Source organism: Monodelphis domestica, chromosome 6, assembly GCF_027887165.1.
Source record: "Monodelphis domestica isolate mMonDom1 chromosome 6, mMonDom1.pri, whole genome shotgun sequence".
Lineage (NCBI taxonomy): Eukaryota > Metazoa > Chordata > Mammalia > Didelphimorphia > Didelphidae > Monodelphis > Monodelphis domestica.
This window is the reverse complement of record NC_077232.1, coordinates 247009930-247028122: the sequence shown is the minus strand read 5'-3', so window position 1 is coordinate 247028122 and position 18193 is coordinate 247009930. Positions and strand designations below refer to the sequence as shown.

Below are 18193 nucleotides of genomic sequence, written 5' to 3'. Positions count from 1 at the left end.
ACCATGCAGAATCCCACTGAAATCCTAGTGAGTAGAACAGTCACTACCAGCCCCTTGATAGCTTGATTGAGTCTTACCTTCAGTCAATGCCCACAGATATATTGCCCAATTCCCTGATGGGGATCCTCCGTATCCCATCTCTCTCTCTTTCCCTATTCCTACCTAAAGGTTTCACTGCTTGTGCCATTGCAAAGGCCTCTGGTCTTTGTTTAGATCTCTCCCCAGTCTCTGGTCTGGGACCAAAGGCCTGCCAATAAGGCCTCATCTCATGATCATGGTGACAGTCCTTCTTCTGGGCCTCTTTCTAAAGCACCTGGATGGGTAAGGAGCTGGAGCACTCATACCTCCCCTAAGCTCATGGAAGTGGACCAGAGCTGAAATTGCATTTTAAGGCACAGCCACCCCTCCTGGATGGGATGGAACAGTTGGCATAGTTGCCACACTCTGTCTTCTGCAGAAAAAGTGAGGGCTCCTATTTCACCTGGAGGAAAACTCTTTCCATCTAGATCAGTGTCACTGACAGCAGCTCCAATGGAAGTGACTCTTAGATCCAAGAATCTCTGATTAGGGCTACAACTAGGGCTCCTGGATCTGACACTTGTGCTCCTGAGGAAGGGAATTCCTCTCCTGTTGTGGTTAAGGTAGGCTTATATTTCCTATCAATACAGCACCCAATTATTTGTAAAAATAACTCCAAAATACTATTTACTGTAGAAACCATAATTTGCCACTAGGCAAATTTGGTTAAACTTCTTTCATTCAATGAACATTTATGTGTAAGGCATTGTACTAGGTTTAGGGGAAAAAAAAGACAAGTTGTATTGGCAATTCATTTGTAGAAAAGAATTTAAATGATCAACTAAAACATTTATTTATTAAGATACACTGCAATTAAAGTTCCTATTGGATCAAAAAAATTTTCAAATGAAATACACTCTCTACTTAAAATATTATGTGCTTCAATTTAAACAGGAGAAATCTATGGTAGCTCAAATGTTAGTGAACAAGAATAATGCACTCTTCAGATGATAGGTACTGGTATAATGAAGCGTTTTCTTATAAGAGTTTACTGTTGTTATTAAAATATGGGCCACCCAACTGTGGTTCTGCTATATTCTGAGCTGACTTTAAGCATTTAGTTTTCATTATCTGAATCTGCACTCATATTACATTTTAAGTGTGCTTTTTCACTCGTAGATATTCTGTTTTCCCAAATACAAATTCCTTTCACATGTCCAAAAGCTTGCAATAAAATTACTGTGGACAATGAGAACTTTACATACCATTAAGCAAAGCCGGTCAAAGAGAGTTTGTTCTAGTCCATTGTCATGAGCACTTTCGGAACCCTGAATAGTAGGAGGTAGCTGCTTGGGGTCTCCAACAAGAACCAGCTTTTCACAATCAAACCTAAAAGAAAAAATTTTAAATTCATAAAACCTAAATCAAGGTGACTGATACCATATCTGTCTAAAACAAATTCAGGCAATGAAAGGAAGAAATACTTCAACGTTGTTTAGTTCTAAATCCTTGAAGCTCCAACTGATTTGGCTTGCTTAGGATCCACACACATATCCCCTCATCTACTCACCACTACATGAAATAATTTATAAAAAGATTGTCTTTTCTTTAGACAATTTGGGGAAGTGTGTGTGTGTGTGTGTGTGTGTGTGTGTGTGTGTGTGTGTGTGTGTGTGTGTAATGTAAATAAATTCCCACATATATGGGAAATTACTTTTCCTGGGCCTCAGTTTCTGCCTGCTGTATATCGTGAGATTTAAAATGGTTGAGGTCTTAAACTGTAGTGAGTTAAAATGGTGGAAGATATAAATTGTGATAGATATAAGAGAGGGTGAGTAAATTTGACTGCAGAAATATGTTTCACTACAGTGTCTTGGGTTTTAAATCAAATATAAGGTGGTCACCAGGGAAATATTCCCAATTATTCAAATACCCAAGTCAATTGAGTTTTATAGAGATTTTAATTAACAATACAATGAGTAATCAAAGAAAGAGAGAGAGAGTAAGAAAGGAATAAGTATGAAGGGCCTCAAGCCAATATGGCCTAGACCTGAGTCTTAAGAGAGAAATCAGTCAGTTTTTTAACACTCACCACAAGGTCTGACTAAACAAGGATTCTAGTGACATCAGGCCAGCTCCATCTCAGCTGACTTCACCAGAGAGCCTTCCAGCCAGAGCCTGTTCCAAAAGGCCTCTCTCAAGAGATTCTTCCCAAGTGGTCCTCATCAGAGATCCTCCAAAAGGCTTTCTCCAAAAGGATATATCTCTCAAGAGATTCTGCTTTTTCTTATATAGTGGTTTTTCTCCCATGTCACCTCCCCTAAGTCCCTACATCTACCAATCACTGTAGATGCTTTTCAAAGGACTGCCCATCTGAATTCCTGCTAAGTCGACAAATCTCCTCAGTAAGTCTGAACCAGTGAAAACACAGCTGAGTCAACTAATCTCATTAAGACAAAACTTGCCCGATCCTTTTAGGTACCTAGCATCTCATTGTATCAATTCTAAAAGCAGGCCTGGCTCAAAGAACTCCTTGCCCCACCATAAGCATGGGTCCAAGTACTTTCATTGTTTAGCAAGGAGTTTTTTTTCCCTAAAGCAGTCTTAAGTATGTTTGGAGTAGAGGTCCTCCCATTTCTGATCCTGGCGAGTTCTCACATCAAAATGGAGAATGTTTCTCAGTAGGGAATTTGTTCCTATTAAGAATTCCCCGATGGGGAAATTTTTAACATTCACAAGTCTGAGAGATTTCAAGATTTACAATATATATATATAATATATGCTACATATTATATAATCTATAATTAAGTTTATGACCATTTACCATCAAGTTGTTTTTCCTTGTTCTAATGTAGGAGTTCTTAACTAGAAGTCCATGAGCTTGTCTTTTTAATATTTTGATAGCTGTATCTCAATATAATTTGACTTCCTTTGTACTCCTATAGATTTTGTTTTATGCTTTTGAAAAGGTTATTCTGAGAAGAGGTTCATTAGCTTTTCTAGACTTTCCAAGGGGTCTATGACATATAAAAAGGTGAGAACTATTGTTCTAGAGTCTCCAAACCAGAATAAGGTTAAAGTTGTGGAATGGCAGGAGATCTTCTTAGTGAAGGGGAATCCTCAGAACCACTGATGACCAATGATGATAGATATGGGGAAAGAACCTTAGAGATCATCTAGTTCAACCCCTTCCCTTTAGAAAAGGAAGAAACTGAGGCCCAGGGAAGGTAAGTAATTTCCCAAAGAAAGCACAGGTAGGGAGTGTCAGGAGGGATTTGAAGGTGGGTCCTCTACCTTGAGAGGCAATACTCAGTGCACTCTAAGGTGCTGCTTTCTTTTCTTGTACTTCAGTGGAAACCTGTCTATGTGAGAAATCCTCTACTCATTTGTAAAAATGAGAGACTTCCCAGAAAATTAGACCTAGAGAATAGTTCATAAAATTCATCTAGACCAGCCTCTAAGGAAGAGGAAAGTTTTTCTTTCTTTCATTAAAAAAAATATTATTTTCTTTACTGTTTTCCTCTTAAAAATAGTTAGCTAATGAGATTTGAATTGCTAAGAATCTTTATGATTATGGAATCTGAAAGCACTTTTTTTTAAAACAAAAAGTTTTTAATTACCTTGCAATGGGCAAGAGTGAAGCAGGTTCTGTCATCTGACTGCATTCATCCAATAAGACAATAGGAAATTTAAGACTATTCATGCATGGAAATGGGCAGGCTGCACACGTAATTCCAACTACTTGTACCTATATTTTAAAAAATGATTCCATTATTAGTTAGAAAGTATTAATAGCTACTAAGCATCACTAAAGGGCTACCAAAAAAGTAGACTTTAAGACAGAATCAGAGTTCTTATCTAAAAGAATGGTTAACGCCGGGCTGAAATCTCAACCAGCTCACTAAAGTTCCCAGTGTTTCTATTTTGACTGGAAAAAAATAGGGCTCTTTGCTATTTAATTCCTATGACTATTAATAAGAATAGGAATACAAAATGCTTAGGTTTTTAAATAACACTAAAAATACCAAATATGGCATATTATGAATGTTTTTGCTTTTCAAAATGTAGCTGAATACTACTCCCTAGGATTAAGTTTTCAATCGGGAAGAGTAGTTAAGTTCATGAATTAGCCTTTATTTATAATTTGAACAGTTAATTGCATGAACTTTTAACATAACAAGTTGTACTTGATTATAGACCAATATTGAATAATGAAAGGGGGCAGGAGAAAATCCTGCTTAAATTTATATTTACTTTTCAGGAAAAGAAGGATAATTTGTGAATTTAACATGTGGAAAGGAAAATTGAATCAAGTTTTGGACACGCAATTTGGCAAGGAAGGACTTGTAAACCAGCTTACATTGCAATGATAGGTGGAGACTGTCAATTAACAAAATATATACAGGTTTTACAAACAAGAGTAGCAGAGTTGCACAACATCAACTTGATACAACAAACAGTACTCCTGGATTACAATTTGCACAACATCAAACCAGGAGACAAAGTATACATAAAAAATTTCAATAAAAAATTGGCTATGGACATAAAATGGCCTGGACCACACAAAGTATTGCTCACTACTCCGACAGCTATAAAAATTGCTGGAAAAGACTCATGGTTCCATTGTTCCCACATAAAACCAGAAAAATCCAACATCACTGTAACAGACATAGAAGAAGACAGCTAAACAAATGATAGTGCTGAGAAATGAAAACAAAAACTGATTAACATAAAAAGTACACCACAAAGAAAGAACAGTTTCACATAGTGTTCGAGACAACGAGATCCCAGCAGTCAAGCATGCCACAGCGAGAAGACAACTTTCCAGCCCAGAGGAAAAGATTTTAAAGCATCCCAGAGGAATAGCATCAAGAAAAGCTGCCAGAAAGAAGAAACAAAGAGAAAAAGCTGAAATGGACAGCTAAGACTCTGAATGCTGTAAATTTATTTATACAAGAAGAGGACAGACAGAAAACGGTACTTATGTGTAAGACTGAGTACAGCGAAAGAATAAAACAAAATTAACTTCACACATTAAGGAAACAGCATGCAACACTACATAACTTGGAAGAAAGAAGAGAGCCATCAGTCAACATGAGAAGTGGAAATCTGAAGAAACTTGATAAGTATCTATTCAATACACTATTAGGCACAAAACACAAAATCACAAACTGACATATATTGGGACACCTAGTGTAAATAAATTAATGTCTGAAATTGCATTTATGCAAAATGTAGGTATGTATATAGTTAGTTCGATAAGATTTTAGGCAACTAAAAAGATCAATAGATATTTCTATTTAACTAATATCAGGATGCGGGAATAATGTATATTATTGTATCACAAGTAAATAATCTCTGCAAATAATGTATATACTATAATTAGGTTAGTAACATAGTGATAGAGTCTGTAAATATATTGCATAGCATGTATATACATTGTATATAAGATTAGGTTATAGATTAGACTAGGGACTTAGAGAACAGTTATAATAACTAGGGAATAGATAAGGATTAAGTTAATCATAGCATAGATAGTTATACTTAGGAATGGATTTAAGCTGCATTTGCAGATAGATAATAAACTTTTAATTGTTTATTGTAAAGCTGATGCTGAAATTGTGTTTAATGGAAACATATATAGATAAAATAGTTTGCAAATAATTATAGATAAATAAAGTAGGAAAACTGTTTGTATTAGTTTAACTTAGCAAGAGTAAGTAGTATTAGCATTATGATTCAAATTTTTTTATTTTTATGATTCAAATGGTTTTGTTCAAACATTTATTGTACTGAATTTATTGTAAAACCCCAAAACTACCCTTACCCAAAACTTTCCTGCATAAAATTCCTTAGATTAGATAAGATTAGTATAGAATAGTGATAGAGTAATTGAGGGAAGTTTATTAATTTGGGGGGAGTAGTTAGAAAGTAGATTTAGTAGCTTGGTTAAGTATAATACATATAAGTGACCTTGGGAAGGTCACAACAAAAATGGGGATGATTGTAGAAAGGAAAACTGAATCAAGCTTTGGATTTTCTGCCACTAAGGTGGAGCAAACAGCAGTTGGAATGTTAAAGTGAAGATTAATGGACAGCGATGACAGTTGGTGGGGGGAGGGGTGAGTTGGAAAGTGTCAGTTGCTCTCAAGGACAGTCTTTCATGGCCCTTGGACTGGAAGGAGCGCTCTCTCCCTGTCTCTGGATAGAAGTATCTCTATTCCTGGATTATTCCCAACTGTGTGCTGTATCACAGCTCAGATTCCTGAGATCGTGTCATTGAACCAAAGGGATTTAAGGGGAGTGGTTTGAACTGTAAGGCTGGTCTTTAGGAGCGTTAGCCTGAAGAGACAGGCCCAATCAGCTCTGAAGATCAGATACTCTTTTCCCTCTTGCTGTCTACTGCTAAAGACTTTGAACTTAAGAAAGCTAGCATAGATTAGCATTGACAGGGATAAAAGAAACCCTCCACAAGCCTGCGAGGCCTGGCTTCAGCTCAAAAGCTGAGAGAGACTCAAACCTCACCTATGAAAGGTATAGGGCAATCCCTATTCCCTTTACCCTGATTCCTTCCCAATTCAAACTTGTTATTAAATTCATCTTGAGTTAAATAACCCTCAGTCAGATAAGAGGACTATCATTTCAGGGGGACATGGAGCCGAACCTAAGGACAGCCATTCAACCATAAATGGTACTTATTGGACCCCTGCCGGGTAACCTTGGTTGGGGGGAGGCTTGTTCCTCAGGAGGGTCCTGCTCGGGTGTATAGTCAATATCAATCAATAGAGAAGACATGCCCTCAGGCTATCAAAAGTGGCATATTCATTTCTTGGGAACCCCATTTTTCAAAGATAGCCTCTCAGCAGGGGGTATCTCTCCTTTTACTTCGCCAGCATCCATATTCCCTCTATCCCTTCAACTTCTCCATTCCCTATTACAAACCCTTCCTTATCCCCTGTACTCTTCAATCCTGCACAATTCCTTTAACTATTACAGAATCTTAAATCGGAAAGGGACCTCAGCAATCCATTTTTCAACCTACACTTAAAAGGAATTTCCATTCTAATATATTGACAAATGGTTTCAATCTCTGCTTGAAGATGTCTAAGAAAGGGAAACTCATTACCTCCAGAGGCCCCATTCCACCTTTAAAGAGCACAAATTATGAATAAATTTTTCTGACATGAAGCTTAATTTGCTCCTGAAGCTTCCACCTACTGTCTACCACACAGTAACCCCTTAATAAGTGCTTTTTGATTGATTGGTACCTGGTGCAGCAAAGCTCTATTGGTGCCCAATTTATGCTGTTCGATACTTTTTCTCACATAGATTTTTTCTACAGGTGTCAGGTCTTCTTTCATTAGCGCATGTAGTTCCTTTAATTGTTCATTTTCATTTCCTAAGCCAGCATGCAAACTTAAGGAGAAAAAGAACATCACAAGAGATCAACTGAATTGATATAGCTTTTATCAAGTTTCTTAAGTACAGATATCAATGATACAGACATTGCTTGCCTTTCCAGGGTATTTTTATTTATAGAGAGACTCCAGAGCACTTCCTTGTGCTGAGACCTCAGGGAAACTCATATCTGAGCTTCACCTCATTACTACAACTGAGAATACTTTGTAAATCATCTAACAAAGTATCTAATTAGTTTCCAACATTATTTTTTACACTGTCTAGCTCCAGGTAATAAGAGTTAGGAGGGACTGAGAATCTGCCCTCAGGAGTGGCACAAGGAGTGGTTATAGGCCTGAGGATATATACTCAGGAACAAGTTCAGAAGCAGACAGAAACTGTGTGACTTAAGTCTCACGAGTAGAGTGAGCACCTGGTTCTTACTTCTAGTCCAGTCTGAAACTTAAAGAAAAATAACCATGGCAGAAACTTCCAAATTAAATAAGAGTGCTAGAAGAAAAACACATAAAAGAAATGAGTTATGGAAAAAAAGAATTGGAAAAGGAATTAACCAAAAAAACAAAAAAGGAGGTATTAACCAGTTGGCATAAGAGGTATAAAACCTTGCCTACATAAAAATTTCCAGAAAATTAGAATGGAGCAAAGAGAAACCAATGATTCTATGGGACAACAAGAAATATTAAAACAAAGTTGAAAGAAACTCCTCTCCAAATAAAAGGAAATGTAAGGAATCTCACATCAAAAACAAATGACTTGGAAAAGAAATCAAGAAAAAAACTCCCAGAAACATTATAGCCAAAATCCAGAGCTTTCAGATCAAAGAAAAAATAATAAGAATAATCAGTAAGAACTAATTCAAGTATCAAGGAACCACAATAAGAATCAAATACAATTGAGCAGCCACAATTGTTAAGGAGTGGAAAGCTTGGAATATTATATTCCATCAGACCAAAAAAACCCTTACATTTAAAAATAATTTAGCTAACAAAACTGAGTAAAATCTTACAGGGAAAAAAAAGTTTGGGGAAAGGAACAGTATCTTAAAGAATGTGAAAACTATCAGAGAGATTAGACCCTATCCCAGAGGACAGAATTATGATCAATGAATGAAAGTTGTAGAGAGGCATATGTAGTCTTGACCTAAGGAAAGACTTCCTAACAAATATAGCTTTCCCCAAATATGAGGCTATAGTTTCCAGATCACTAAAGTTCTTTTTAAGAAAATCAAGGGAATGAAAATCAAAACAACTCTGAGGCATCACCACATACCTAGCAGATTAGCTAACATGACAGCAAAGGAAAGTAGTGAATGTTGGAGGGGATGTGACAAAATTGGGACATTAATGCATTGATGGTGGAGTTGTGAATTGATCTAACTATTCTGGATGGCAATTTGTAATTATACCCAAGGGGCACTAAAAGACTATCTGTCCTTTGATCCAGCCATAGCACTGCTGGGTTTATACCCCAAAAAGATTATAGGGGAAAAGACTTGTACAAAAATATTTATAGCCACGCTCTTTATGGTGGCAAAAAATTGGAAAATGAGGGGATGTCCTTTAATTGGAGAATGGCTGAACACATTGTGATATCTGTTGGTGATGGAATACTATTGTGCTCAAAGGAATAATGAATTGGAGGAATTCCATGTGAACTGGAATGACTTCTAGGAAATGATGCAGAGTGAGAGGAGCAGAACCAGGAGAATATTGCATACAGAGACTGATACACTATGGGACAATTGAATGTAATGGACTTCTCTATTAGTAGCAATGCAATGATCCAGGACAATTCTGAGGGATTTATGAGAAAGAACACTATCCACACCCAGAGGAAGATCTGTGGAAGTAGAAACATGGAAGAAAAATAACTGCTTGATCACATGGGTTGATGGGGATATGACTGGGGATGTAGACTCTAAGCGATCACCCTAGTGCAATTATCAATAATATGGAAATAGGTCTTGATCAATGACACAAGTAAAATCCAGTGGAACTGTGCATCAGCTACGAGGGGAGGAGGGGGAGGAGAGGGAAAAAATATGAATCCTGTAACCATGGGAAAATATTCAAAATTAATTATATAAAATTTCTCAATTAAAAAAAATCATGGGGGGTAGAAAGGGGAGAGGAAGGTGGAGCCAAGATGGTGGCTAAGTAGTAGTGAAAGCAGGAACCTCTCTGATAATCCTTCCAAAGCAATCTTTTAAAAGCTCCTCAAAACAACAGGTGTCAAAAACCAACAGCAAGACTGAGGTGGCTCTCCTACTGAATACAATTTGAAAAAGGGGACCAAGAGAATGGATTTTGACAAGATAAGGGGGAACTGGAAGAAAAATTGCACACAAAGAAGTGCTGGCTGACCACCCCCCACCTACTATGTTAGATTTTTGAGCCTGGGCATAAGCCACCCTTGGGATCCCAGGACCCTGGCAACACCAACAACAGAGGACTCAAAACCCCAGCCCTACCATTTGTATTCTGGGCCCTGGTACCACCACCGGTAAAGGCCCAGAAGTCCATAGTGCTTGGCCCTTTCAAGTCTGTGCTGTGGTGAAGACCTAGAACTAGCACAAAGTAAATCACAGTAAGCCATCAACAGAGGAGACAGAATCAATAGCTTTCAGAATTCCCAGTCCACAGATTAAAAAAAAGGTTCTAGAAAATTTCTATGGAGATAAAGACTGAAGCACGGAGTCATTAGGGAATGTTTGAGATCTAAGCAACAACTTCAAGGAAACTTCAAAGAAAAATGAAAATTGATCTTAAGTGTTGGAAGAACTCAAAAAGAAATTTAAAAATCAAATAAGACAGGTCAAAGAAGGTCAAAGGGAAAAAGAAATTAAAATAATGCAAAAAGAAAATAACAGATTAAAAAACAAAATTGATCAACTGGAAAAGAAGGCAGAAAAACACCAAATGATTGAAAAGAGTTCAATGAAAAGGAGGATCAAAAGGACATGGAATAAATTTATTCTTAAAAAATTAGAATTGGGCAAGTAGAAGCTAATAACTTCATGTGACATGACGAAATAATAAAAACAAAATCAAAAGTATGAAAAAATGGAAGAAAACAAGAAATATCTCACTGAAAAAACAATTGACCTGGACAATAGATCCAGGAGAGCCAATTTAAGAATTATTGGGCTACCTGAAAAATCACACACACACACACACACACACACACACACACACACACACAAGCCTAGACATCATATTACAAGAAATTATCAAAGAAAACTTCCCTGACATTCTTGAACAAGAGGGTAAAATAGAAATTGAAAGAATCCACAGATTATCTCCTGCAATAAATCTTCACATGACAATTTTTAGGAATGTTATAGCCAAGTGCAAGAGCTCCCAAGTCAAGGAGAAAAATACTGCAAGCAGCCAGAAAGAAACAATTGAAATATCAGGGAGTCCCAGTCAGGATTACACAGGATCAGGCAGCTTCCACATAGAAGAACTGGGAGGCTTGAAATATGATATTCTGGAAGGCAGGGGAACTGGGTTTACAACCAAGAATCACCTATCCATTAAAACTGACTATATTCTTTCAGGGGAAAGTATGGTCATTTAATAAAATAGAAGATTTCTAAGCAGTTCTGAAGAAAAGACCAGACTTAAATAGAAAATCTGATGTCCAAATACAAAATTCAAGAGTAGCATAAAAAGGAAAATAAGAAAGAAAAGAAAACAAAATTTAAGGGCTTCAGTAAGGTAAAATTATTTATATTCCCATATGGAAAGATATCTGTAACTCTTAAAGATTATTATGATTATCAAAGTAGTTAGAAGTATACATAGACAGAGGGTGTGTTAGTAAGTTGTTTAGAATATGTAAAAAAAATCTAGGAATGAAAAAGAGGACTGCACTAAGAGAAATGGGAAGAGAGAAGTAAAATGGGGTAAATTATTTCACATAAAGAGGTGGGGGGGGGAGGGGGGAGAAAGGGGACCATTACAGTGGAGGAGAGGATGAGGGTGGTGACAGGTAATACTTAAATCTTACTCTCACTGGAATTAGGTCAGAGAGGGAAGAACAGCCAGATTTACTGGGGTATAGAATCCTATTTTACCCTATAGAGAAGTAGAAGGGGATTAAGAAAGGGGGTAGTAGAGAGGGGAATAATATGAAGGAGGGAGAAGTTGGGGGCAGTGATTAAAAGACACTATAGAGTAGGAGGGGAATAAGAAGGAAGGTGGTGGGGAGGAGAGTAATATAAAGGAAGCTGATTGGGGGAGTGATTAAAAGCAAAACACTGATGTGGAAGGAAAGAGTGAAAGGTGAAAATGCAGGATTAAAAGAGGAAATCAAGATGGAGGAGAATACATAGATGGTAATCATAACTGTGAATGTAAATAGGACGAACTTACCCATAAAACAGAAGCAGATAGCAAAATGGATTAAAAACCAGAATCCTACCATATAATTGTTTATAAAATACACATTTGAGGCAGGTAGATATACACAGAGTAAAGGTAAGGGGATGGAGCTATAAAAATAATGCTGATACTCTGCTAGGTGTTTACAGAGTATCTTCAGTTCTCCTCATTGAGGTGAAACTCAACTGTGAACTTCCCCTCTTTGGGCTCAGCACAAAAACTGTTCTGGAAATATTGTCATACAAAAATATAACTATTTATATTGTAAAGTTTTAAGATATAAGGATATACAAAAGGGATACCTTAACACTAAAGGAAACTAACTTTCTACCCACTTTCCTTTCACTACAAGGTGAAATTCTTCTGGTCTTGGGAATTCACCCAAGCTGATCTGTCACTCCTTATTACTATCTAAACCCCCCACTCCCAAATACTAACTAAATAAGCTAACTAAATCCTTATATAAGCTTATATTTCTATTTCTTAAAGGTTGTCTCCAAATTTATAAAATAATATGGTCAAATGGCTGAGACTCAGTGAAGCTGAATTGGGACACCGAGGTTTCACTTCAGAGTAAAAAGTAAAGACAGATCTTGGTCTTCTTCAGGAATAAATGATTTAACAGCAGTAGATGATAACTGGTTCACTTCCTAGTGTTCCCCCAGATTGTCCAACAGGGAAACACTAACATACTTCACGATTTTCCTCAACTCCAAGGTTGAGAGCTTGTTAACTCTTCCAGTAATCAGGGTTAACTGCCAACTGAACTCCTGCAGCAACTCCTCTTACATTCTCAACCTTTCACAGAAATCTCTTGTACTAGCCTCTCTGAAGCCTCTGAGACAAACTTTCAAATTCCTTAACTATTTGGCTTAACCTTACCAAAATATATATTTCTAATATTATTCTTATAATACCTCCTTTTGATCAGATGGACAGGGATGCAATAGCATCCCTGCCATTCGATCACAATTAAATATGTGATTCCCTATCTTATTCCTATATCTATTATACTATTCTACCAAAAAATAACATACAGACCTTATCTTAAATGTATCTTATCCTATTCTTATGCTTTTCCTTTTCTATACTAACCTGAATTAGGGATATATAATTCAGGTAAAAGGAAATTACCATAAACAGAAAAAACAAAAAAGAACATACTTAAAAATTTTTTGCAAGCATGCAAGGTGAAAACATTACAAATACAGAAATTAAAAAATGCAACCCTTTGCCAAAATACAATACAAATCTAAAATGCAAAATGCAGGGGGCACCTGGCACTCAGAGAGGGAAGGTGCTGGGTTCAAATCTGACCTCAGACACCTCCCAGCTGTGTGACCCTGGGCAAGTTACTTAACCCCCATTGCCTAGCCCTTACCACTCTTCTGCCTTGGAACCAATACAGGGTATTGATTCCAAGATGGAAGGTAAGGGCTTCAAAAACAAACAAACAAATAAATAAATAAAATGCAAACTTCTGCAAAAATAGTTACAGAAAATAATTTGTATCTTAATGCTGAAAAATAAAGCAAACCTATCTAAAACTCTTGCAAACTTTGAAAAAATAAAATGTACAGAAAACCAATATAGCTTATGATTGTAGAAAAAATTCTAATAACAACTATGCAAAACTAATGCAAACTTCATTTTATCAATCCTATTTGAATAATACAAATAAAACCTTTTTTATGCTAAAACCTTGTCTTATTTTAATACATGAAATGAAAAACTGACTACGTTCAACTGAAAATCAGCCTATTATACTAAGAAATTTAAACTCTTGGAACAATTTAACTATCCACACACATACAGGAAATATACATATCTGTACAAATACATATTTGTACATATCTGTACAAATTTACACCTTTGTACATATTTGTACACATTTACAAATATGTACAAGCCTGTACAAAATTTTATACTATTTACACACTTTTCTATGTATGTTATGTACAAATTATATTACAGACTACGTACAATATATATACAAATACTTATATCATGCATTGTGGAAAGGAAATGAGACTGACAGTTGGTGGGGGAAGGGGCAACTGGGAGTGGTAGTTGGGTCTTGTGACTAGAACTTCCTGCCGGGAGTGGCAGTTGGGTTCTGCCAGGTGAGTCTTGCTTCCTGGTGTTGGAGGAGAGAGGAGCCCATTCAGCCCAGTCTAGAGTGGCATGGTTCAGTCCGAAGACACAGGCTTCTGAAAGTCAGAATTGTTCTTGTTTGCTTTCTGTCTACTGCTAAGATTCTTAATTAGACAAAGCAGGACTGATATAGAGTAGACGGAAATGGGAGAACCCTCCATCAGCCTCGGGGCCTGGTCTCAACTCTGAAGCTGAGGGAAAAACTCCAATCCCAACTGGTTATTAAACTTTATATTATTTGAATTCGCTGTCAGATAAGTGGACTATCTTTTCTGGTCATAGAGGGAGCTGAACTTCAGTTCAGTCATTCTGGCAGACAGAGGAAGTTGAGCAGATCTTATTTGCCACAGTGCTGATTCCTGGAGCTATCTAAACCTTTTTGACAGTATCTAGGGTGTCAAAAACAGAGAGATTCATAATGCAAACAGGAGTGTTTTGAGCTGCTTATTGTGCAATCATATCAGCCCTATGATTCCCTCTAGCAACTAAGTCTTAACCTAAAAAAAAAATGCCCTTTGGTAGTTGGAGAGCTGACAGCAATTTCCAAATAATGTCTGCATGAGCAATCATTTTCCCATTAGATGTTATAAATACTCTTTGAAGCCAAAAAGGACTGATGGCATGACAGATTTCAAATGCATACTTGGAATCTGTGAAAATATTTGTACTCCTGTTCTTTGTAAGCTCACATGTGTGTTTTAGAGTAATCAACAGTGCACCTTGAGCACTTAGATTTCTAGGCAGTGAAGCACAACATAATGTTTCAAATTTGCTCACTACTGCTTTATCTGTGAATCTTATTCCATCTCTCATAAATGAGGAACCATCTGTGAATAAGATCAGATCAGGGTTGTCAAGGGGTGTGTCTGTCAGATTTTGCCTAGGTCTTTCTGCCATTTGCACTACAGTTTCACAATCATTCAATGGCTCTCCCTGTGTGGGTAAATCAGGCAATAATTGTAGCTGGATTTAAAGTGGTGCATCTCTTTAGTGTTATATGTTTACTCCCCAAAAGCACCATTTCATATTTAGCAGGCATTGGTCAGAAAATGCCTATGGTTCTGTATTTTAACAAAAGTGCCTCAGCTTTGTATGAACAATATATTGTCAGTGGGCAGTCTAACACAAAATCTGCAGATTTTGTAACTAGTAATGCAGTTGCTGCTATCCCTCTTAAACATGGAGCTATGCCTGCAGCTATGGGATCAAGCTGATCAGAGTAATATGCAATAGGACATTGATTTGATCAGAAACTCTGTTTCAAAACTAGACACCACATCCCTTTGCTCATGGACATAGAATGAGAATGGCTTTGAGGCAATAGGATGTTGATTTGGTCAGAAACTCTGTTTCAAAACTTGACACTCATGGCGTTGAAGATTCAGGGCCACCTTATCAAAATATATATATTTCTAATATCATTCCTATAGTGCAGAATGTATTGGGCTTCAAATGAGACAAAAACAGAGAAAAAAAAGCAGAAGTAGCAATTATGATCTCAGACAAAGCTAGAGCAAAAATAGATCTGATTAAAAGAGGTAAGGAAGGTAATTTACACCTTGATAAAAGTAATACAGACAATGAAGCAATACTACTACTTAACACATATGCACCAAATGACATATAGCATCCAGATTTTTAATTGAGCTTAAGGAGTAAATAGATAGTAAAATACTAGTGGGGGACTTCAACCTGAAAAGTTAGATTTAATAGATATCTGGAGAAAACTGAATAGGGACCAAAAAAGAATATACCTTCTTTTCAGCAGCACATGGTATATATCCAAAAATTGACCATGGGGGCAGTGAGGTGGCTTAGTGGATTGAGAGCTAGCCCTAGAGATGGGAGGTCAAATCTGGCTTCAGACACTTCCTAGTTCTGTGACCCTGGGCAAGTCACTTAACCTCTGTTGCCTAGCCCTTACCACTCTTCTGCCTTGGAATTGGAATACATAGTATTGATTCTAAGGAAGAAGGTAAGGGTTAAAAAAAATTGATCATGACTAGGGCATAAAAACTTCACAACCAAATACCGAAAAGCAGAAATAATAAATGCAACTTTCCAGATCATAATGCAAGAATGATTATCATTAATAAGGATTCATGGAAAGGCAAATTAAAAATTAATTTGAAACTAAATAATTCTTCAAAATGGGTGGGTCAAAGAATAAATCATAGAAACAATCACTGATATAGATATCTGGATATTTCACTGAAGGGAATGACAATGAGTAGAAAACATATGAAAATTTATGGGATACAATCATAGCTGTATCCTTCAGGGGAAAATTTATATCCCTGAGTGCTAATATCAATAAAATAGAAAAAAAGCAGATCAATGAATTGGGCATGCAACTAAAACAACTGGAAAAAGATCAAATTTTAAATCTCTAATTAAAGACTAAATTGAAAATCCTAAAAACAGAAGAAAAAATTAATAAAATTGAAAGCAAAAGAACTGTTGAATTAATATATAAGGCTGGGAGCTGGGTCAATGAAAAAACAAATAAAATAGAGCACTGGTTAATTTGATTTAAAAAAAGAAAGAAGAGAATCAAATTACCAGTATCAAAAACAAAAAGAGTGACTTCACCTCTAATGAAGAGGAAATTAAAGCAATCATTAGAAGTTACTTTGCCCAATTATATGACAATAAATCTGATAATCTATGTGAAATGGATGACTATTTATAAAAATATAAATTGCCTAAATTAACAAAAGAAGAAATAGAATACTTAAATAGTTCAATCTCAAAAAAAGAAATTGAACAAGCCTTCAACAAATTCCCCAAGAAAAGATCCCTAGGGCCAAATGGATTTACAAGTGAATTCTATCAAACATTTAAAGAACAATTAATGCTAATACTATATAAACTATTTGGCAAAATAAACAAGGAAGGAATTCTACTAAATTCTTTTTGACACAAATATGGTGCTGATACTTAAGCCAGGAAGATTAAAAACAGAAAAAGAAAATTACAGACCAATTTCCTTAATAAACATTGATGCAAAAATCTTAAATAAAATACCAGAAAAGAGACTACGAAGACAATATTTCACCAGGATTATTTACTCTGAGCAGGTGGGATTTATACCAGGAATGTAAGGCTGGTTTAATATTAGGAAAACCATCAGCATAATTGACCATATTAATAATCAAACTAACAGAAATCACATGATTTTCTCAATAGATGTGGGAAAAGCTGTTGACAAAATACAACACCTATTCCTTCTGAAAACATAAGAAAACATAGGAATAAAAGGGCCTTTCATTAAAATAATGAGTATTAGTTAGAAACCTTCCCAATAAGATCAGGAGTGAAACAAAAATGCCCATTATCACCACTATTATTTAATATTGTATTAGAAATGCTAGCTTTAGCATTGAGGAAAGAAAAAGAAATTGAAGGAATTAAAGTAGGCAATAAGTAAACTAAACTATCACTCTTTGCAGATGATATGATGGCATACATAGAGAATCCTAGAAAATCAACTAAAAATCTAGTTGAAATAATTAATAATTTTAGCAAAGTTGTAGGATATAAAATCATCAGCATTTCTATGTATTTCCAACAAAACTCCGCAGTAAGAGTTAGAAAGAGAAATTCCATTTAAAATCACTCTAGACAATATAAAAAACTTGGGAATCTATTTGCCAAGACAAACACAGGAACTATATGAACACAATTACAAAACAGTTTCCACACAAATAAAGCTAGATCTAAATAATTGGAAAAACATTAATTGCTCGTGGGTGGGATGAGCTAATATAATAAAAATGACAATCTTACCTAAATTAATTTACTTATTCAGTGCCACACCAATCAAACTACCCAAAAGGTATTTTATAGAGTTAGAAAAAATAACAACAAAATTCATCTGGAAGAACAAAATATCAATAATATCAAGGGAACTAATGAAAAAATGTGAAGGATGGTGGCCTAGCAGTAACAGATCTTAAACTGTACTACAAAACAGTCAGTGATCATTAAAACAATATAGAATTGGCTAAGAAATAGAAGACTGGATCAATAGAATAGACATGGGGTAAATGACTTCAGCAATCTAGTGTCTGATAAACCCAAAGATCCCAGGATTGAGGTTAAGAACTCACTACTGGACAAAAACTGCTGAAAAAAATGGAAAACAGTATGGCAAAAATTAGGTTAAGATCAGTATCTCATACCGTATACCAAAATAGGGTCAAAATGGGTATATG

The 18193-nt window shown here is 36.0% G+C and overlaps 1 protein-coding gene across 4 annotated transcripts in view; it reads right to left on the bottom strand.

Moving 5' to 3' along the window:
• ZGRF1 (zinc finger GRF-type containing 1) overlaps positions 1-18193 on the bottom strand; it is a 102915-nt gene that overhangs the window by 10842 nt on the left and 73880 nt on the right. For all 4 annotated transcript variants that reach the window (XM_056803059.1, XM_056803061.1, XM_056803062.1 and 1 more), the window contains 3 exons: positions 7287-7434; positions 3639-3766; positions 1284-1407 (listed from right to left, as the gene is read on the bottom strand). In XM_056803059.1, the coding sequence (XP_056659037.1) occupies positions 1284-1407; positions 3639-3766; positions 7287-7434 (400 nt within the window). The remainder of the gene's footprint in view (positions 1-1283; positions 1408-3638; positions 3767-7286; positions 7435-18193) is intronic.